This window comes from Scyliorhinus canicula, chromosome 12 (genome assembly GCF_902713615.1).
Source record: "Scyliorhinus canicula chromosome 12, sScyCan1.1, whole genome shotgun sequence".
NCBI lineage: Eukaryota > Metazoa > Chordata > Chondrichthyes > Carcharhiniformes > Scyliorhinidae > Scyliorhinus > Scyliorhinus canicula.
The window spans coordinates 28613154-28630595 of record NC_052157.1 but is presented as its reverse complement, the minus strand read 5'-3'; the positions used below and the strand labels follow the sequence as shown (position 1 = coordinate 28630595).

Sequence of the window (17442 nt, the reverse complement as noted above, 5' to 3'; positions counted from 1 at the left end):
AGTTGATTTTCCCACTTTCTACCGTCCTTCCTTTTTGTTGGTTTAAGTTGGGCCAAATGGTCTGTTTCTGTGCTATTGGTTCTGTTACTCCTTGAAACACTTGTGGTCCTGAAGCCAACACAGTTGTAAACTTGATCCAATCTTTGACTCAGCATTGGGTGCAACTCCACCAAGGTTGTACCAAGGAAGATCTGATTTTAATAAAAACATAAAGCGATTTGTTAAAAACACCAATATCTAATCAATCAGTACAACTCTCTTGTAATGTTATTACATCTAATTAATTCAGGTGCATTGTTCATATTCAGTTACGTACCGTTAGCATACTCCCCCTTATGATGCTGTTTTGAGGAATTGTTTCGACAACTGTAGCTTCAGATTTCACATTAACGATGACCATAATTCCAGCATTGCTTTGTTTGAAATGTCACTGTTTGATAAGTGAGTCGCTATCTGTGAATATTCTGAATATCAGTACCTATTGTGCAAGCTCTGCTACCTGATTAAAGAAATTCCCAAACTTAGTTTGGATCAAAGTATAAAATCCACATCAGATGGGAAGAGATATGAAAAAGAGCATGTTAGAATTCTATTTGCTGTTGTATTTTAACATTAAAATGGCTGACATTGAAATCACAGAATGTCCTGTGCGCAAAAATTCTTTTGAGCTTTGGAACATATTAAAGTGTGTTTCAGTTTATCATCAGTGCTTATTGCGATCCAATTTGGGAGAACTGTACTTACTTGTCAAGGATAATTACTGATCCCTTATCGAGGGATTTCCTGATTGGACGTTATTTCTTCTCTCAGGACTATCTGATGGCATTGTCCTTACAACAGGAGCAGCAAAGCCAGGACTTATCCTGGGAGCAGATTCCTGAAGGAATTAGTGATCTAGAGCTAGCAAAAAAACTGCAGGAAGAAGAAGACAGACGAGCATCCCAGTTCTATCATGAACAGGAACAGGCAGCTGCAGCTCAAAGCCAGGTAACAACATTTTACCAAATGGAAAGCAGTTCAACAATAAATGCTTTGTACAGTTCTGGGCACCAAATCGGAGGATTCTTGAGAGGAAAAAACAATTCTCATCTCAGTCTTTGGGAGACTCCTAATTTTTAAACAGTTCTAGATTCCTCCACAATGGGAAACAGCCATAGAATCCCTGCAGTACAGAAGGAGGCCATTTGGCCCATCGAGTCTGCACTGGCCCTGTGAAAGAGCACCCTAACTGGGCCCACTACCCCACCCTCCTGATCTATCCCTGTAACTCCACCTAACCTATGCATCTTTGGACTTTGGGAGGAAACCGGAGGAAACGCACACAGTCATGGGTGGAAAGTGCAAACTTCACCCAGTCACCCAAGGCCAAAATCGAACCTGGGTCCCTGGCGTTGTAAATCAGCAGTGCTTAACCACCATGCACTCCTCTCAGGATCTTGTATATTTCAATACAATCACCTCTCATTCTTGTAAAATATAATGAATATTGGTCCACCCTGTGCACCCTTTCTTCATAAGATGAGCTCTTCATCCCAGGAATGAGTTTTGTGCCTTCTCTGAACTGCTACTGCAATTCCCTGTCTAACTTTGTAAGGGGATCAAAACTGTTCACAGTCTTCAAGATGTACTCTAACCAACACCCTGTACAACTGTAGCAACACTTCCCTACTTTTATGCTCTTATTTCCCCTTGCACTAAACAACGTTCCAGTTCCCTTCGTAATCAATTCCTATACCTGCATACTAACATTTTGTGATTCATGCACCCGACACCCAGATCCCTTTACAGAAGAGTTCTGCAATCTCTCCATTTAAATCTATTGCTTTTTCTATTCTTTCTGCCAAATGGACAAGTTCATATTTCCCCACATTATACCGTATGTGCCAAATCTTTGCACACTCACTTAACCTATCTAAATCATTTTGTAGACTGGGCGCAATTCTCCAGAAACATTTCTAAGTGTGGTGACAAGTGGGACTTGCCGCGAGCTTCCCGGCGCTCAGCCCAACGAGGTCGCAACGCAATTCAATGTTAATTGGTCCACTTAACAAATCCTCACGGCATTCTCGCTGCAAATGACGGCTCACTATCTGATTCGCCGGGACCGCGCTCGCCAGCCCCCCACTAGCAAGGTCGAACAGCATTTAAGCTACACTTGCTCAGCCAACCCCAGCCAGCAACAGTGGCAAGAGGAGACCAGCCCCAAGATTTGGGGATGCTGATCAGGGGAGTCTCCTAGACGTGGTGGAGGTGGGAAGGGATGCCCTGTTCCCCCAAGGGTCCCAGAGGAGGAGCCTCAAGCGGCAGCAGTCAGCTCAGAGAGTGTGACCAGGAGGACTGCAGGAAGAAGTGCCAACAACCTACACCGGGCAGCATGAGTGCGTGGACACCCATGCGTCCATCACCCACCCCCCCCCAACCCCGCCTTCTCATCCCCTCTCCCACTGTGAACCACGCGAGTGGCTCACGATGCCCTCTCTGTATTGCCTCAGGAAAAGCTCCCCCATAATGGCCCTGGAGAGGGCCCAGACCAGCGGAGGAGTGCCAGACACTAGAATCCTCACCTCCTTTGAGGAGTGGGCCTGGGGCTAACGGGGGTGACCAAGGATAGATCGGTCAGCCACGTGGAGGCTGGCGGATGCCGCGGGGTAAGGAACCACTGGGCTCCATCTGGAGGACCTGTCATACGTGAGTAGTGATTGCCTTACTGACTGACTGGCCTATCCCTCCCACTGACCACATGTCCATTATCCCGCAGGTCCTCCAGCCAACGGAGCCAGCCCATCCCGGGCGGCACCCTCTCCTGACTCTGAGGAGAACACCTCGGAGGAGAGCTCTGACGATTCAACCATGGTCACGGCACAGCTATCATCTCCACCCCCCACCAGTGCAGATACACAGCTCTGTGGGACATGTTAGTGGACACGCTTTGGGGGCACAATCTCATGAGTACCACACCGCTGACGATGCACATCAGGTGGAGACAGGAAGCCCCAGGCAAGACAGCAGTCGAAGTTCTGCTGGATCCCAGGACCCAGCTGGGTCCCCGCCTGATGCTCAGCCTGTGGAACAGAGTTACACGGAGCTGATGAAGACGATGGGGACCAACCTGTGCGTTCAGAGGCAGATGTCAGCGTCATTCCAGCAGAGGGTTGGGAACCTGAATTGTAGCTCCAGTATACAGGAGGTTGAGAGTAGTGAGGTCATGAATAAGGTTTCAAAGTTGCAGGAGTGTACTGGCAGGCAGGAAGGTGGTTTGAAGTGTGTCTACTTCAACGCCAGGAGCATCCGGAATAAGGTGGGTGAACTTGCGGCATGGGTTGGTACCTGGGACTTCGATGTTGTGGCCATTTCAGAGACATGGATAGAGCAGGGACTGGAATGGTTGTTGCAGGTTCCGGGGTTTAGATATTTCAGTAAGCTCAGGGAAGGTGGTAAAAGAGGGAGAGGGGTGGCATTGTTAGTCAAGGACAGTATTACAGTGGCAGAAAGGACGTTTGATGAGGACTCGTCTACTGAGGTAGTATGGGCTGAGGTTAGAAACAGGAAAGGAGAGGTCACCCTATTGGGAGTTTTCTGTAGGCCTCCGAAAAGTTCCAGAGATGTAGAGGAAAGGATTGCAAAGATGATTTTGGATAGGAGCGAAAGTAACAGGGTAGTTGCTATGGGGGACTTTAACTTTCCAAATATTGACTGGAAACGCTATAGTTCGCGTACTTTAGATGGGTCCGTTTTTGTCCAATGTGTGCAGGAGGGTTTCCTGACACAGTATGTAGATAGGCCAACAAGAGGCGAGGCCACATTGGATTTGGTACTGGTTAATGAACCAGGACAGGTGTTAGATTTGGAGGTAGGTGAGCACTTTGGTGATAGTGACCACAATTCGGTTAGGTTTACTTTAGCGATGGAAAGGGATAGGTTTAGTATATACCGCAGGGCAAGAGTTATAGCTGGGGGAAAGGCGATTATGATGCCATGAGGCAAGACTTAGGATGCATAGGATGGGGAAGGAAACTGCAGGGGATGGGAACAATTGAAATGTGGAGCTTGTTCAATGAACAGCTACTGCGTGTCCTTGATAAGTATGTACCTGTCAGGCAGGGAGGAAGTGGTCGAGTGAGGGAACCGTGGTTTACTAAAGTAGTTGAATCAGTTGTCAAGAGGAAGAAGGAGGCTTATGTAAAGATGAGATGTGAAGGTTCAGTTAGGGCGCTTGAGAGTTGCAAGTTAGCCAGGAAGGACCTAAAGAGAGAGCTAAGAAGAGCTAGGAGGGGACATGAGAAGTCTTTGGCAGGTAGGATCAAGGATAACTCTAAAGCTTTCGATAGGTTTGTCAGGAATAAAAGAATGACTAGGGTAAGAGTAGGGCCAATCAAAGACAGTAGTGGAAGTTGTGCGTCGAGTCCAAGGAGATTGGAGAGGTGCTAAATGAATATTTTTCGTCAGTATTCACACAGGAAAAAGACAATCTTGTCGAGGAGAATACTGAGATACAGGCTACTAGACTAGAAGGGCTTGAGATTCATAAGGAGGATGTGTTAGCAATTCTGGAAAGTGTGAAAATAGAAAAGTCCCCTGGGCCGGATGGGATTTATCCTAGGATTCTCTGGGAAGCTAGGGAAGAGATTGCTGAGCCTTTGGCATTGATCTTTATGTTATCATTGTCTACAGGAATGGTGCCAGAAGACTGGAGGATAGCAAATGTTGTCCCCTTGTTCGAGAAGGGGAGTAGAGCCAACCCCGCTAATTATAGACCAGTGAGCCTTACTTCTGTTGTGGGCAAAGTCTTGGAAAGGTTTATAAGAGATAGGATTTATAATCATCTGAAAAGGTATAATTTGATTAGCAATAGTCAACATGGTTTTGTGAAGGGTAGGTCGTGCCTCGCAAACCTTATTGAGTTCTTTGAGAAGGTGACCAAACAGATGGACGAGGATAAAGCAGTTGATGTGGTGTATATGGATTTCAGTAAAGCGTTTAATAAGGTTCCCCATGGTAGGCTATTGCAGAAAATACGGAGACATGGGATTCAGGTTGATTTAGCAGTTTGGATCAGAAATTGGCTAGCTGGAAGAAGACAAAGGGTGTTGGTTAATGGGAAATGTTCAGCCTGGAGTTCAGTTACTAGTGGTGTACCACAAGGATCTGTTTTGGGGCCACTGCTGTTTGTCATTTTTATAAATGACCTGGAGGAGGGCGTAGAAGGATGGGTGAGTAAATTTGCAGATGACACTAAAGTCGGTGGAGTTGTGGACAGTGCGGAAGGATGTTGCAAGTTACAGAGGGACATAAATAAGCTGCAGACCTGGGCTGAGAGGTGACATATGGAGTTTAATGCAGAAAAGTGTGAGGTGATTCATTTTGGAAGGAATAACAGGAAGACAGAGTACTGGGCTGATGGTAAGATTCTTGGTAGTGTGGATGAGCAGAGAGATCTCTGTGTCCATGTACATAGATCCCTGAAAGTTGCCACCCAGGTTGATAGGGTTGTTAAGAAGGCGTACGGTGTGTCAGCTTTTATTGGTAGAGGGATTGAGTTTTGGAGCCATGAGGTCATGTTGCAGCTGTACAAAACTCTGGTGCGGCCGCATTTGGAGTATTGCGTGCAGTTCTGGTTGCCGCATTATAGGAAGGATGTGGAAGCATTGGAAAGGGTGCAGAGGAGATTTACCAGGATGCTGCCTGGTATGGAGGGAAGATCTTATGAGGGAAGGTTGAGGGACTTGAGGCTGTTTTCGTTAGAGAGAAGAAGGTTAATAGGTGACTTAATTGAGGCATACAAGATGATCAGTGGATTAGATAGGGTGGAGAGTAAGACCCTTTTTCCTCGGATGGTAATGTCTAGCACGAGGGGACATAGCTTTAAATTGAGGGGAGATAGATATGGGACAGATGTCAGAGGTAGGTTCTTTACTCACAGAGCAGTAAGGGCGTGGAATGCCCTGCCTGCAACAGTAGTGGACTCGCCAACATGAAGAAACATATGGATGATAAGGGAATAGTGTAGATGAGCTTTAGAGGGGTTTCACAGGTCGGCGCAACATTGAGGGCCGAAGGGCCTGTACTGCTCTGTAATGTTCTATGTTCTATCCATAGCCGCTTGGAAGTGTGCCAGAGGCTATGGGCACAGGAGATGGTGCTAGCAATGCGTAGCACCGAGACCAACCCTGCTAGGGTGGCGACCGTAGTGGCGAACCTGGTGCACAACATCGCCACCATGAGTGAAGGCGTCCAAGGCGTTGCACAGTCGACGACGGCCATGGCTGTGGGTCTCGGTAGGATGTCCGACTCGCGGGGCGATGTCACCCAGCACCTGGTCGACTTTGATGAGGTTGCGCAGGATATGTCCCGCTCTCAGGGCATGGCCGAGCCACTGCAGAGCTTATCCCAGTCACAGGTGGGCATGGCTGAGGTGCTGCAGAGCATGGCCCAGTCACGGAGGAGCATCGACACAATGATGCAGACCATGGGGAACTTCCAGGGCTGGCAGAGCCAGATGATGCAGGGACAACTGGGGCTCAAATCAGCTCTCCCTCTGTCCCAAGGTGAACCTAGGTCCGTAAGGGCACTGGTTGGGAGGAGGGGGTGCCGGGTGCCAAGCTGGTCCCATCCCATGGAGTGGCGAGCGTGGCCACCAGCTCCCTCGAGTTCCACCCCTCTGAGGTTGTGACTCGCAATCAGCACACGGGACAGGGTGGCAAGGCTGTGCATGTGCCGCCGACAATTGAGCCAGGCCCCAGAGGATGCTCACCAGGGGCATCGAAGACTGCGGGACGAGGTGAGCAGCTGGCAGCCGCCACCTCTGATGTACATCCTGGGTAAACACTTAGACGTAGTGGTAGGGCTAGGTGGGCCACACATGTTGAGGATCACTGAGGGCATTAAACATGTTTTAGTGAAACCAATATGCCTCTGTTACTTCCTTCTGCAATGTGGGCTGACTCCGGACCCTTTGCCCATCTCCCCAGTGTGCCCCCCAATGGTGTTCCAGCCCCGCGGAGGGTCCCCCACCCCCACAGCGAGCACAGGGGTGGGGGGGGGGGGGGGGCAAGCTCCAGGCTCTTTGCCTGTGAGCAAAGATGCCGACTCACCTCAGCTCCCCCCAGAAGCCTTTTGCCAGATTCATATTTTTCAAAAGGAGCACTAATCGGCGCCAGCGTGAGCACTTGCTGGGAAGGCCGCTGGATGACGGGAGGCCGTTGGGTATGGGGTGGCTCTCATTAATTGTATGGAAATGGTACTTGTGGTGCTAATTGGTTTCTTGTCACGCGACAGCGAGATCCCGATTTCACCTACAGGTGTGGGCTGGTTGCGTTGGAAACTAGCGCCCGACGCTGATCTCGTTTTTGCCTCTCCCACTATGCATCTGTGGAGAGGGAAAATAAGAGTTAATGTTTCGAGTCGATTTGATTCTTCAGATTCTTCAAATTATTTAGATGTGTCAAATTTTACAGGACTAGAGGGGGCATGATGCCGAGGCCCCAGGTTCGATCTCGGCCCTGGGTCACTGTCCATGTGGAGTTTGCACATTCTCCCCGTGTCTGCGTGGATCTCGGGTGGATTGGCCATGCTAAATTGCCTTTTCATTGGAAAAGAAAAGAATTAGGTGCTTTAAATATTTTTTTTAAATTCCCAGGACTAATGAAATTAAAATGTATATTTCAGCAGAATTTTAAAAATTGATTAAAGGACCGTCGCGCTACTTCTACAGAGGTACACAACCTACCTCATTGTGAATTCAACTTGCACACAATTCCCTGAGGAAAATTTCTGCATAATTGCCCCCTGTCTTCTGAAAGTTAATCAAATGACCTCCAGAATATCTAACCACTTCTACATCTCCCTATTTACCCCTACTCAATCATCAAACTTGGATGATTCTCTCCCAAGCATCGCAAGAGTGACTGCTGGATCGAATAATTGAACATCTTATTTTTTTACTTTAGCTGTTTTATACCCTCCAGTCCTATTCCCTATTAGATTTGGATTCCTTCAAGGAATTCATCAAGAATAACTGATTGGAGGAATAAGCATTCTTCTAATCTTTACTTTGAATGCAAAGGAAAAGACAAATTAAATAGGGGATATTCCCACTGTCTATTATGCTCTTGGAGTTTTAATTAAAATATAAAATAGAGAAGCACCGCCATTTGTGAAATGCATCGGCTGAAATGTTCTGGGGGACATGATGCACTGAAGAACAGGATTATCAGGATAAATTTGGATGCCAACAGCAGCTCCAGGCATACCTAAAAATGAGGTCTCAACCTGGTGAAGCTACAGCTCAGGATTACTTGCGTGCCAGATAGTATAAGCAACAAGTGATAGACAAGAACTAAGCAATTTTACAGCCAATCGATCAGGTCTAAGATCTGAAGTCCTGCCACATCCAGCCGTGAATGGTGGTTGACAATTAAACGATTCACTGGAGGAGGAGGCTCCACAAATACCCTGTTCTCAATTATGGGGAAGCCCAGGACATCAGTGCAAAAGATAAGGCAGAAACATTTGCAACCATCTTCCCAGCCAGAAGGGCGGTATGGTGGCACAGTGGTTAGCACTGCTGCCTCAACACCAGGGACCAGGTTCGCTTCCGCCCTTGGGTGACTGTGTGGAGTTTCCGTGTTCTCCCCGGGGGAGTAGGCCGAGGTAAACCGCTCTTTCAGAGGGTTGGTGCAGACTTGATGGGCTGAATGGCCTCCTCCTGCACTGTAGGGATTCTATGAGAAGTGCCGAGTGGATGATCCATCCCCACTATCACATGTCAATCTTCAGCCAATATGATTCACTCCATGTGATATCAAGAAATAGCTAAAAGTACTGGATACTGAAAAGGCTATGGACCCCGACAATATTCCGGCAATAGTACTGAAGGTTTGTGCTCCAGAACTTGCCTCAGCCTAAGACAAGCTGCGGAAAATGGCCCTGGTATACATAAAACGCACAACAAGAACTCAGCCAATTACTGCCCCATAAGCCCACTCCTTGTCATCATCAACAGCGCTATCATAACATAAGAACCAGGAGTAGGCCATCTGGCCCTTCGAGCCTGTTCCGCCATTCAATGAGATCTTTTGTGGACTCGGCTCCACTTTCCCGCCCGAACACCATAACCCTTTATTCCTTTATTCTTCAAAAAACTATCTTTATCTTGAAAACATTTAATAAAGGAACCTCAACTGCTTCACTGGGCAGGAAATTCCATAGATTCACAACCCTTTGGATGAAGAAGTCCTTCCTAAACTCAGTCCTAATTCTACTTCCCTTCCCCTTATTTTGAGGCTATGCTCCCTAGTTCTGCTTTCACCCGACAGTGAAACAACCTCCCCACGTCTATCCTATCTATTCCCTTCATAATTTTATATTTTTCTTTCTTTTTTTAAATAAATTTAGAGTACCCAATAATTTTTTCCAATTAAGGGGCAATTTAGGGTGGCCAATACACCTAACCTGCACATCTTTGGGTTGTGGGGGCGAAACCCACGCAGACACAGGGAGAATGTGCAAACTCCACACGGACAGTGACCCAGGGCCGGGATTCGAACCCGGGTCCTCAGCGCCGTAGGCAGCAATGCTAACCACTGTGCCACCGTGCTGCCCCATTTTATATTTTTCTATAAGATCCCCCCCCGCATCCTTCTGAATTCCAACGAGTACAGTCCCAGTCTACTCAACCTCTCCTCGTAATCAACCCCCACAACTCTCAGATTAACCTAGTGAATCTCCTCTGCAGACCCTCCAGCGCTAGTACGTCCGTTCTCAGGTCAGGAGACCAAAACTGAACACCATACTCCAGGTGTGGCCTCACTAACACCTTATACAGTTGCAGCATAACCTCCCTAGTCTTAAACTCCATCCCTCTAGCAATGAAGAACAAAACTCCATTCGCCTTCTTGATCACCTGTAAACCAACTTTTTGTGACTCATGCACATGTGCTTTCAGTGCTATCAAGCAGCACTTACTTAGTAATAACCTGCTCATGGATGCTCAGTTTGGATTCTGCCAGGATCACACAGCTCATGACCTGGGGCTGGTTTAGCACACTGGGGCTTGTTGCTCGTTCTGGGTGAGTGTGCTTAACACTCAAATTGGCTCTGTTTCGTTACTTAGCTCTGGAGTCGCCAGGTATCGTTAAGATACTGCCACAGGTTTCAAGGTCAAGTTCAAAGCAATAAAACCATACACCAATTAGTAAGTTCAAACAAATGAGTTTATTATAATACAATTATAATCTACTCATGCACACGCTAAGATGACTAAACTATTCCTACCACTAAATAAACCAATACTTATCTTAAAGGGAACTGCCGGATCAGGGGACAAAGCCTTTTGCTCTGCACTGGTCCGCAGACTTCAGGTTTGGTACGGGTTAAAAAGGGGTCAGGAGTGTCTATCTCTGGTAGCGATCGTTGTGAGACACTTACTTGCTGGCGGCTGCTGTCCCAAACCTCTCCTCTCTCTCGGTCAAGGTCTTCTTCGGTAAAAGGCTGGTCGAGAGGCTGGTCCAGAGAGGAGGGCTGGTCAAGAAGAACGAACTAAGTTTTGGACCTGTCTTTTATAGGTCCCAGGGCTTCGCGCCCTTTTGGGCGAACCCTCTACCTGCTGGGAATCGATTGGGTCTCTTCCCAATCGATTTGTTTGAATCCCCCCAATACTGAGGCTGTCCCTTGGCTACTGGGCGGGCCTTCAGGTGCTTTGTTTTCGAACCCCGCTGGTGCCGGGGTGTCTGGTTTCCCATACAATGTTGCAATCACTTCCCTATTTGTGTCCATTGTCCCTGGGATCGTTCCATTACTATGTTAACTATACCGGAGATTGCCTCATTAGTATACAGAATGTTCGTTTCGGTGCTGTCTGCTCTCTTAACAGATAGAATACACATTGGCTTGGTGCAACCTGCTTGTGCTCCAAATTTTGTCCATTTTAACCTGCAAGCTTTGCGTTCCTCCATTTTGTATTGAGGGAATGGCCAACTTCGGTGGCTACAGGCTGGTTTAGCACACAGGGCTAAATCGCTGGCTTTTAAAGCAGACCTAGGCAGGCCAGTAGCACGGTTCAATTCCCGTACCAGCCTCCCCAAACAGGCGCCAGAATGTGGTGACTTGGGGCTTTTCACAGTAACTTCATTGAAGCCTCCTCGTGACAATAAGCGATTTTCATTTTTCATTCATTTCATCTCGCCTTGGTTTAAAGCATGGACAATCGAGTTGAACTTGAGGTGGGGTGAGACCGACTTCTCTTGATATTGCAGAGTTTCAATAAGGCAGCTCACCACCACCTCCTCAAGGATATTTAGGGATGAGCAATAATTGCTCGCCTAGCCAGTGGTGCCCACACCTCTGAATAAAAAAAAGCCCCCTTTGCAATTAACATAATTCAATTGCCTTTGATTCATTTATGTGCGTTATTCTGAACAAGCATAGGGAAACATTTCTTCCAATGAATGCTTTTACAGAGAACTCATCTTACAATATGAATTTTCTTTATTGTCCCCTGCCCCAGTCTTTTGCATTTGCACCCATTCTGATAGAAATATTAAGAGACCTGCTCTCGGCATCTTATATTCCCACTCCACAGTCATTTTCCAGGCGCAATGTTATTTATTGTCTTTGTCTCTTGCTGTAGGAAACCTGTGTCGATACTCCGTTTTAATTTTTTTCACTTTGTGTAGCAGCTCCAACTGAGGCTGGAAACCGATGTTGTATAATGTAATAGTTCAAAAACTATTTTCACTTTTCCTTCCTCCTCTTGGAAGGACATTTTGATCACTGGGCTGTCTACAATTATCCACAATAAACTGCTCTGCCAAGCAGCAGCACGTTTGGCTTGGGCTGGGAGACGCCTTTTCCAACAACTACAGAGTCAGTGGTGTAAAAGTTTGGATGATTGTTGAAGGTAGAGGTTAAACTTTGATTGAAGATTCAGGTATATTGTGCGAAAATGACTGTTCGTTTCCAATATTTAGTTATTCGGTGATTTACATTTTTTTAAACTTCTGTATGTTTTCTTAAATTCCAGGAAGGGCAACAATCACAGGCAGCAGCTGCTGGAAAACAGCCTGGGGGCACTGAACGGAAAGCACGCAAGGAACCGAGAGAAAAAGAAAAGGACAAATGTATTCTGTTGTGATGGGGGTTGGAGTTTTCCCACAAACTAAGTGCATAACCCTTAAAAGAACCCGGTGATATGCCGCCTGTGCCTGATCCCAAATTGTTCATATTTTGAGAAGCAAAAGGATGACTTCTTTGATACAGTCGGCCAAACGTTGTTGTATGTTGCACAATGCACTATATTCACAATGGAGTTTCTATGGCATTGATTGATGCAGTTACAGTACATTTGGCATAAATCATTGTTCAGAACATACAAAAAGCACCTTTACATGTAACCGTGAAATCACAATGCCTGTTCTCTTCATTATTTTGCATTAATTAATGCAGTCAGCTAATAAGCTATCTTGGCTAATACTGCCTCAGTTTTATTACAGAACAGTGATCGGCAGTTCCGTGGTCCGTTTAGTTTTAATTCTCTGCTCACAAGTGACAATTGCTAGAATTTTTTATTTGAACTTTAAGTGCTATCGGAACTGATCAGTCTGGTGAGTTATACAAAACAAAGACCAAACACATTAAAATGGTCTTCCGCCTGATAGCTTGAATAAGATGTGCTAACACAAGTTTTGGTGGATTACAGATATAGAGCTAGACAATCTTTTTGCCCAGACTGATGGTCAAGTTTTTTCTCATGAGCTGGTTTTACTTTGAGCCATACTAGCCTGAAGGAATGCAAGGAGACAGGTTAACATTTGATGGTGGTATCTCTTGCTTCAAGTTTTCTTTAACTGAACAAATGTGCTGTATTTTGAATGGTTTAAAATTGTTCCAACAAAAATCATATATGTGGAAATGTGTGTGTCAGCAGAGATTGGAAATATAAATAGTCAGCAAGTTGGTAAACAAAATTGCAACTGAATAAGCTCTGTATTTTGACTAATTGTGTTTCTTGGCAAATTAGAAGGTAGTGTTTCAAGTTGGCAGTGAGACCATTAAGTTATTGCTAAGATGTGTAAGGCCAATGTCCTGTTGCCAAAGCCTTGCTCTCTGCTCAATCAGTTTGACCACCAATTAAAATGCATTAACAGCAGCATTCTTTACAATAACTGATACTTCAGTGCCGCATTACTTAACATTAATTAACTTACCCAGTCAATATGGTCTTGTTTCTTTTTTGATGCCTTCAAATTTATTTGGCCAACTATTAGTCAAGCCTGTAGACAGTAGCTAAGTTATATTTCTAAATGGGACCAATATTCAGAAGTGGTGAAATTTTAAAACCTAATATGATCGAAATCTAATAACTTAGCTACTGCCACTCATGGTTTTCATATACTTACTTTTGATATAGTGGCAAAATGCTCCACGTATTTCCATTGGGCTGCTGGAAATGCAAGCAAACACTAAACTGTTGATTTTGAATATTGAAGGAATATTGTCTGAAGGTTCATTTTTATACTGTTTCAGGTCAGCTTGAAATTATTATAGTCATTCTAATGATGTAGCTGTGTTGTGGATTTTAATACATTGACCAGTTTATTTATTTGAATACCTCTAATAGGGCACCCTCAGTTAAGAGTGCTTGAAGCAGTTATACATCAAAGGAACCAGAGGGAGATAGCAAAAACCTTTGGTAACAGAGGAAAGAAAATAGAAAGTTAAACCTATTTACTAAGGCGTAAATATTTATTCATTATGAAATCATTTGTTAAATTATTTCAAGATCTGCATCCCGAACTATCTTTTTTTTTGAAAGAATCATGTTGCACTTAGAAATTCTGTACCCAAAACAGGGATAGCGAACAAGATTTTTTGGGGCGGGGGAATTTTCATTGAACTGCCCAGCTGTGTTGTGGATTAGCTGACATCTATAATGCATGATAATTCTACTAGATCATACAGTAAATATTCACACAAATTCTAATGTAAAGTTGTATTTGTGTCATTAAAATATATTGATATTAAAAGCACCAGAAAATCAAATATGTATAAACCTAATTATTTGCAATCCTATCCTAGCATTTTAATGCAATTTTTTTGTTGTAAATTTTCAAAAGCAGATATTAAATATTTAAACCAGATTGGTACTGAAAGTGAACTATGTTGTACAAGCGCCCACTAATAACAGCCCCTTCAGAGTCCATTGTAAAACTGGTAAGCTGTGTTGAAAGTTAGAATCTAACAGCTGCAGTGGTCTTGCAGTGGAGACTGAGAGTCTTGTGTTGCCAATGCCACTCTGCTTGTGGGTATCTGCAGTACCTTGAGTAACAATCCAGCACGTGCACTTGACCTTTTAATATTTTGACGGTTTAAAGTCAGCTCAGAACAATGCTAAACATCACCACCTGGACCGAATGTACTTTTGATATCACTTTATTTTGCATGTTTGTCCATTTACAGGAGATGGTTACAATTAAGCTATTCTGCGAAGCAAATTTTATAGATTATTTTCTGAATACAGGTTCTGAATGTTTTGCTGAAATTCGGTGCATGTGCGAGCTCAACATTGAACTGAACCATGTCATTGCTGAGAAAAAGCAATATGTTGCCATTTCAAGGAATATTATAAAATACTGACCAGACCTTTAAACCATGTCAACCTCATTACCATGGAGATTTGATCTCTTATAGCACCTGTGGGTATTGGGTTTTATCATTTCTCTATCACAGTGCACAATTAATTCGCACCACAGTGCATGTAATATTCGACTACAATTATCAACGGTAAAGAAAAGTGTAGAACAAAACTTGTTACCTTCACTAGTTTTTGTTGCACAGTCAGTTTGTTTCAGTGTCAGTGTTTTGAGAGACTGATCATTTACCAAAATACCTGTGAAGGTTTTTTTTATACACATTGTGAAAGATGTACATGTTGTCTGCTCTATGTAGCTTCTTTTAAATGGCTTCTGGATTACAGCTACTATAACACTTGCTTTTATATGCCTGTATTGTTTCAGTCCTGCATTTTTAGGAGTGATCTACCTTTTGGTAGATTCAGATTACAAAATATTCAGTTCCTTTCTATTTTTGTGATCAAACATGTATGTAGCATACTGCCTTAGTGTGTGTGGTATATACTTGTTAGTGTGGATCCTGTGAGTTTTGACAATCTCCTGCCCTACTTTCTTAGGTGGCACAAAAATACCTTACTTGGCACTAGAAGAAGTACTTGCGAAGAAATCTTTCTAAGGAACAGAGACTTGACTTCAGTTCATATTTTTGGTACTAAATAACTGAAAAAAGCTCATTCTTATTCTGCGTCTTGTTATTCTGTTGTGCAGTTCAGTAAAAACAATAAGCGACAGCAGCATATTGTGCTGTAAGAAGTTCCACATTTGCAAATAAACCTCCATGTTTGCAAATAAACCTACAATGATAGATCTTATGCTTTTTCTGTATTTTGTTCGTTTACGATGTATTCAATCTCAGTTGAAAATCCTGGAGCAGCAACTGAGGAATGTTTTGCTAATAGGATTTATAGGTTTTTGAAATCTTAAAATAGGAAGGTATCACATCTTTATTAGATGGTATAAAGAAGAAAAAAATCCATGTAGAAATCTGAACCAAAGTGTTTAAAATATGAAGGAATATTTCTTAACGTTGGCATGGGAATAGGTGTACAAAGGAGATGCGTGGATCCAGGGAGTCAAAATTGTTCAAAGCCGCAGCCCACTTTATTCTTGTAGAATTACTGATGTTTACACCTTAAAACTGACAAATCTATTAGCTAACATGCCTCATTAAGAGGTTTTTGCTGTGTATTTGGCATAGATTGTGCACGAAATGCTACGCAGTGAGTGGTATCAGATAGTCTCTTATGTAAATTTGTGCGAGAAATTTTAGGAAATGGTATACTGTGACCAAATCAGCGTGACCAGCTGAACTGTACACCCATTAGTGCCTAGATGACCATCAAAAAAAGTAAAATGTGGCTTTATTTGCAGTTTTACAAGTGAAACATTACTGGAATCATGTTACATTGAAGCATACAACTTTGGGCAATTGTCTTTAATTTATTTGGTACCAATTAGTGCAAAGACTTCTGTTGTTGCAGAAGGCTGATGTTGAAATTGGTAAAACATCAAACTAAAATAAAAACACATTTCTTGCAATGACGTTTGTGTTTGGCATCATTTATTGTAACAATTGTTTTCAAAATTGCTACTGGGGCAAAACAGTAGCACAAGTGGATAGCACTGTGGCTTCACAGCACCAGGGTCCCAGGTTCAATTCCCCGCTGGGTCACTGTCTGTGCGGAGTCTGCACGTTCTCCCCGTGTCTGCGTGGGTTTCCTCCGAGTACTCCGGTTTCCTCCCACAGTCTAAAGACGTGCAGGTTAGGTGGATTGGCCATGCTAAATTGCCCTTAGTGACCAAAAAGGTTAGGAGGGTTTATTGGGTTACGGGGATAGGGTTTAAGTGGGTCGGTGCAGACTCGATGGGCCGAATGGCCTCCATCTGCACTGTATGTTCTATGAACTCCAGCTGCCATTCCTTTAATATAGGAAAATATCTCACGGTGCTTCGCATAGGTATGAGAAAAATAATATGGAACCAATAGGACAGGTGACTAATATCATGGTCAAACAGGTAAGTTTTAAGGAGCATGGTGGAAAGTGGAGGAGGAACATGAAGAGACAGTTTTAAGTAAGGACTTCTGGATCTTAGGGCCCAGATTGCATAAGTCTTCAACAATTGCATATATGATGGCTTAATATTTTGAGGCCTCTGGGTTTGAGACTCTTGCTATGGATTGTTGTTTTAAAAAACATAACCTGTAAATGCTGAGATTAATCAGGATTTTTTCCCATCTTCCTGATATAATTTCGATGTTCATTTTTACTCCAGCTTCTTTCGCTCTCAATCCTCAATTATATCATCATTCTTTTTCTGTATGACCTCACTGACTGATTGTTAATAGTTATTCTGCCATTGTCATGTGGAACAGTTTTAAAAATATTTATTGAAAACATTTTCCAGCAATATAACAACAATGTAAAACAGATGTTCCAAATTACAATATAGAAGGAACACAGCAGTTAACACATCCAACCTTAAGCCCCCCCCCCCCCCCCCCCCCCCCCCCCCCCGCCCCCCGCCCCAAACAACTGATGGTGACTAACTCTTTAAAATAGGAAATGAATGGCTGTCATCTCCAGTAAGATGAGGGCATCCATCTCCACTTCCGTCTGCAGCCCCAGCGAGTCCCATACCCTGAAAATGACGACCAATGGACAAGACTCCAGTTGAACATTACGATTCACTGGCATAGTGTTAAAGAAGAAGGCTGAAAAACTTAAATTGGGACACAGCCAGAACACATGAGTATGATTGCCTGGCCCCCGAGATCACTGCTCGCAATTGTCATCCATCCTCCAAAACAAATCTT

At 44.1% G+C, this 17442-nt stretch overlaps 1 protein-coding gene across 3 annotated transcripts in view; it reads left to right on the top strand.

The window, feature by feature from the left end:
* mindy2 (MINDY lysine 48 deubiquitinase 2) overlaps positions 1–16169 on the top strand; it is a 107168-nt gene extending 90999 nt beyond the window's left edge. Inside the window, exons 8-9 of one of the 3 annotated variants that reach the window (XM_038814976.1) lie at positions 841–987; positions 12020–16169. In XM_038814976.1, coding sequence (XP_038670904.1) covers positions 841–987; positions 12020–12130 — 258 coding nt within the window. In that variant the 3' untranslated portion in view covers positions 12131–16169. Of the gene's footprint in view, positions 1–810; positions 988–12019 lie in introns of all 3 variants that reach the window. The other 2 variants (XM_038814975.1, XM_038814977.1) reach the window with 2 other exon arrangements.
* The last annotated feature ends 1273 nt before the right edge of the window (positions 16170–17442 follow it).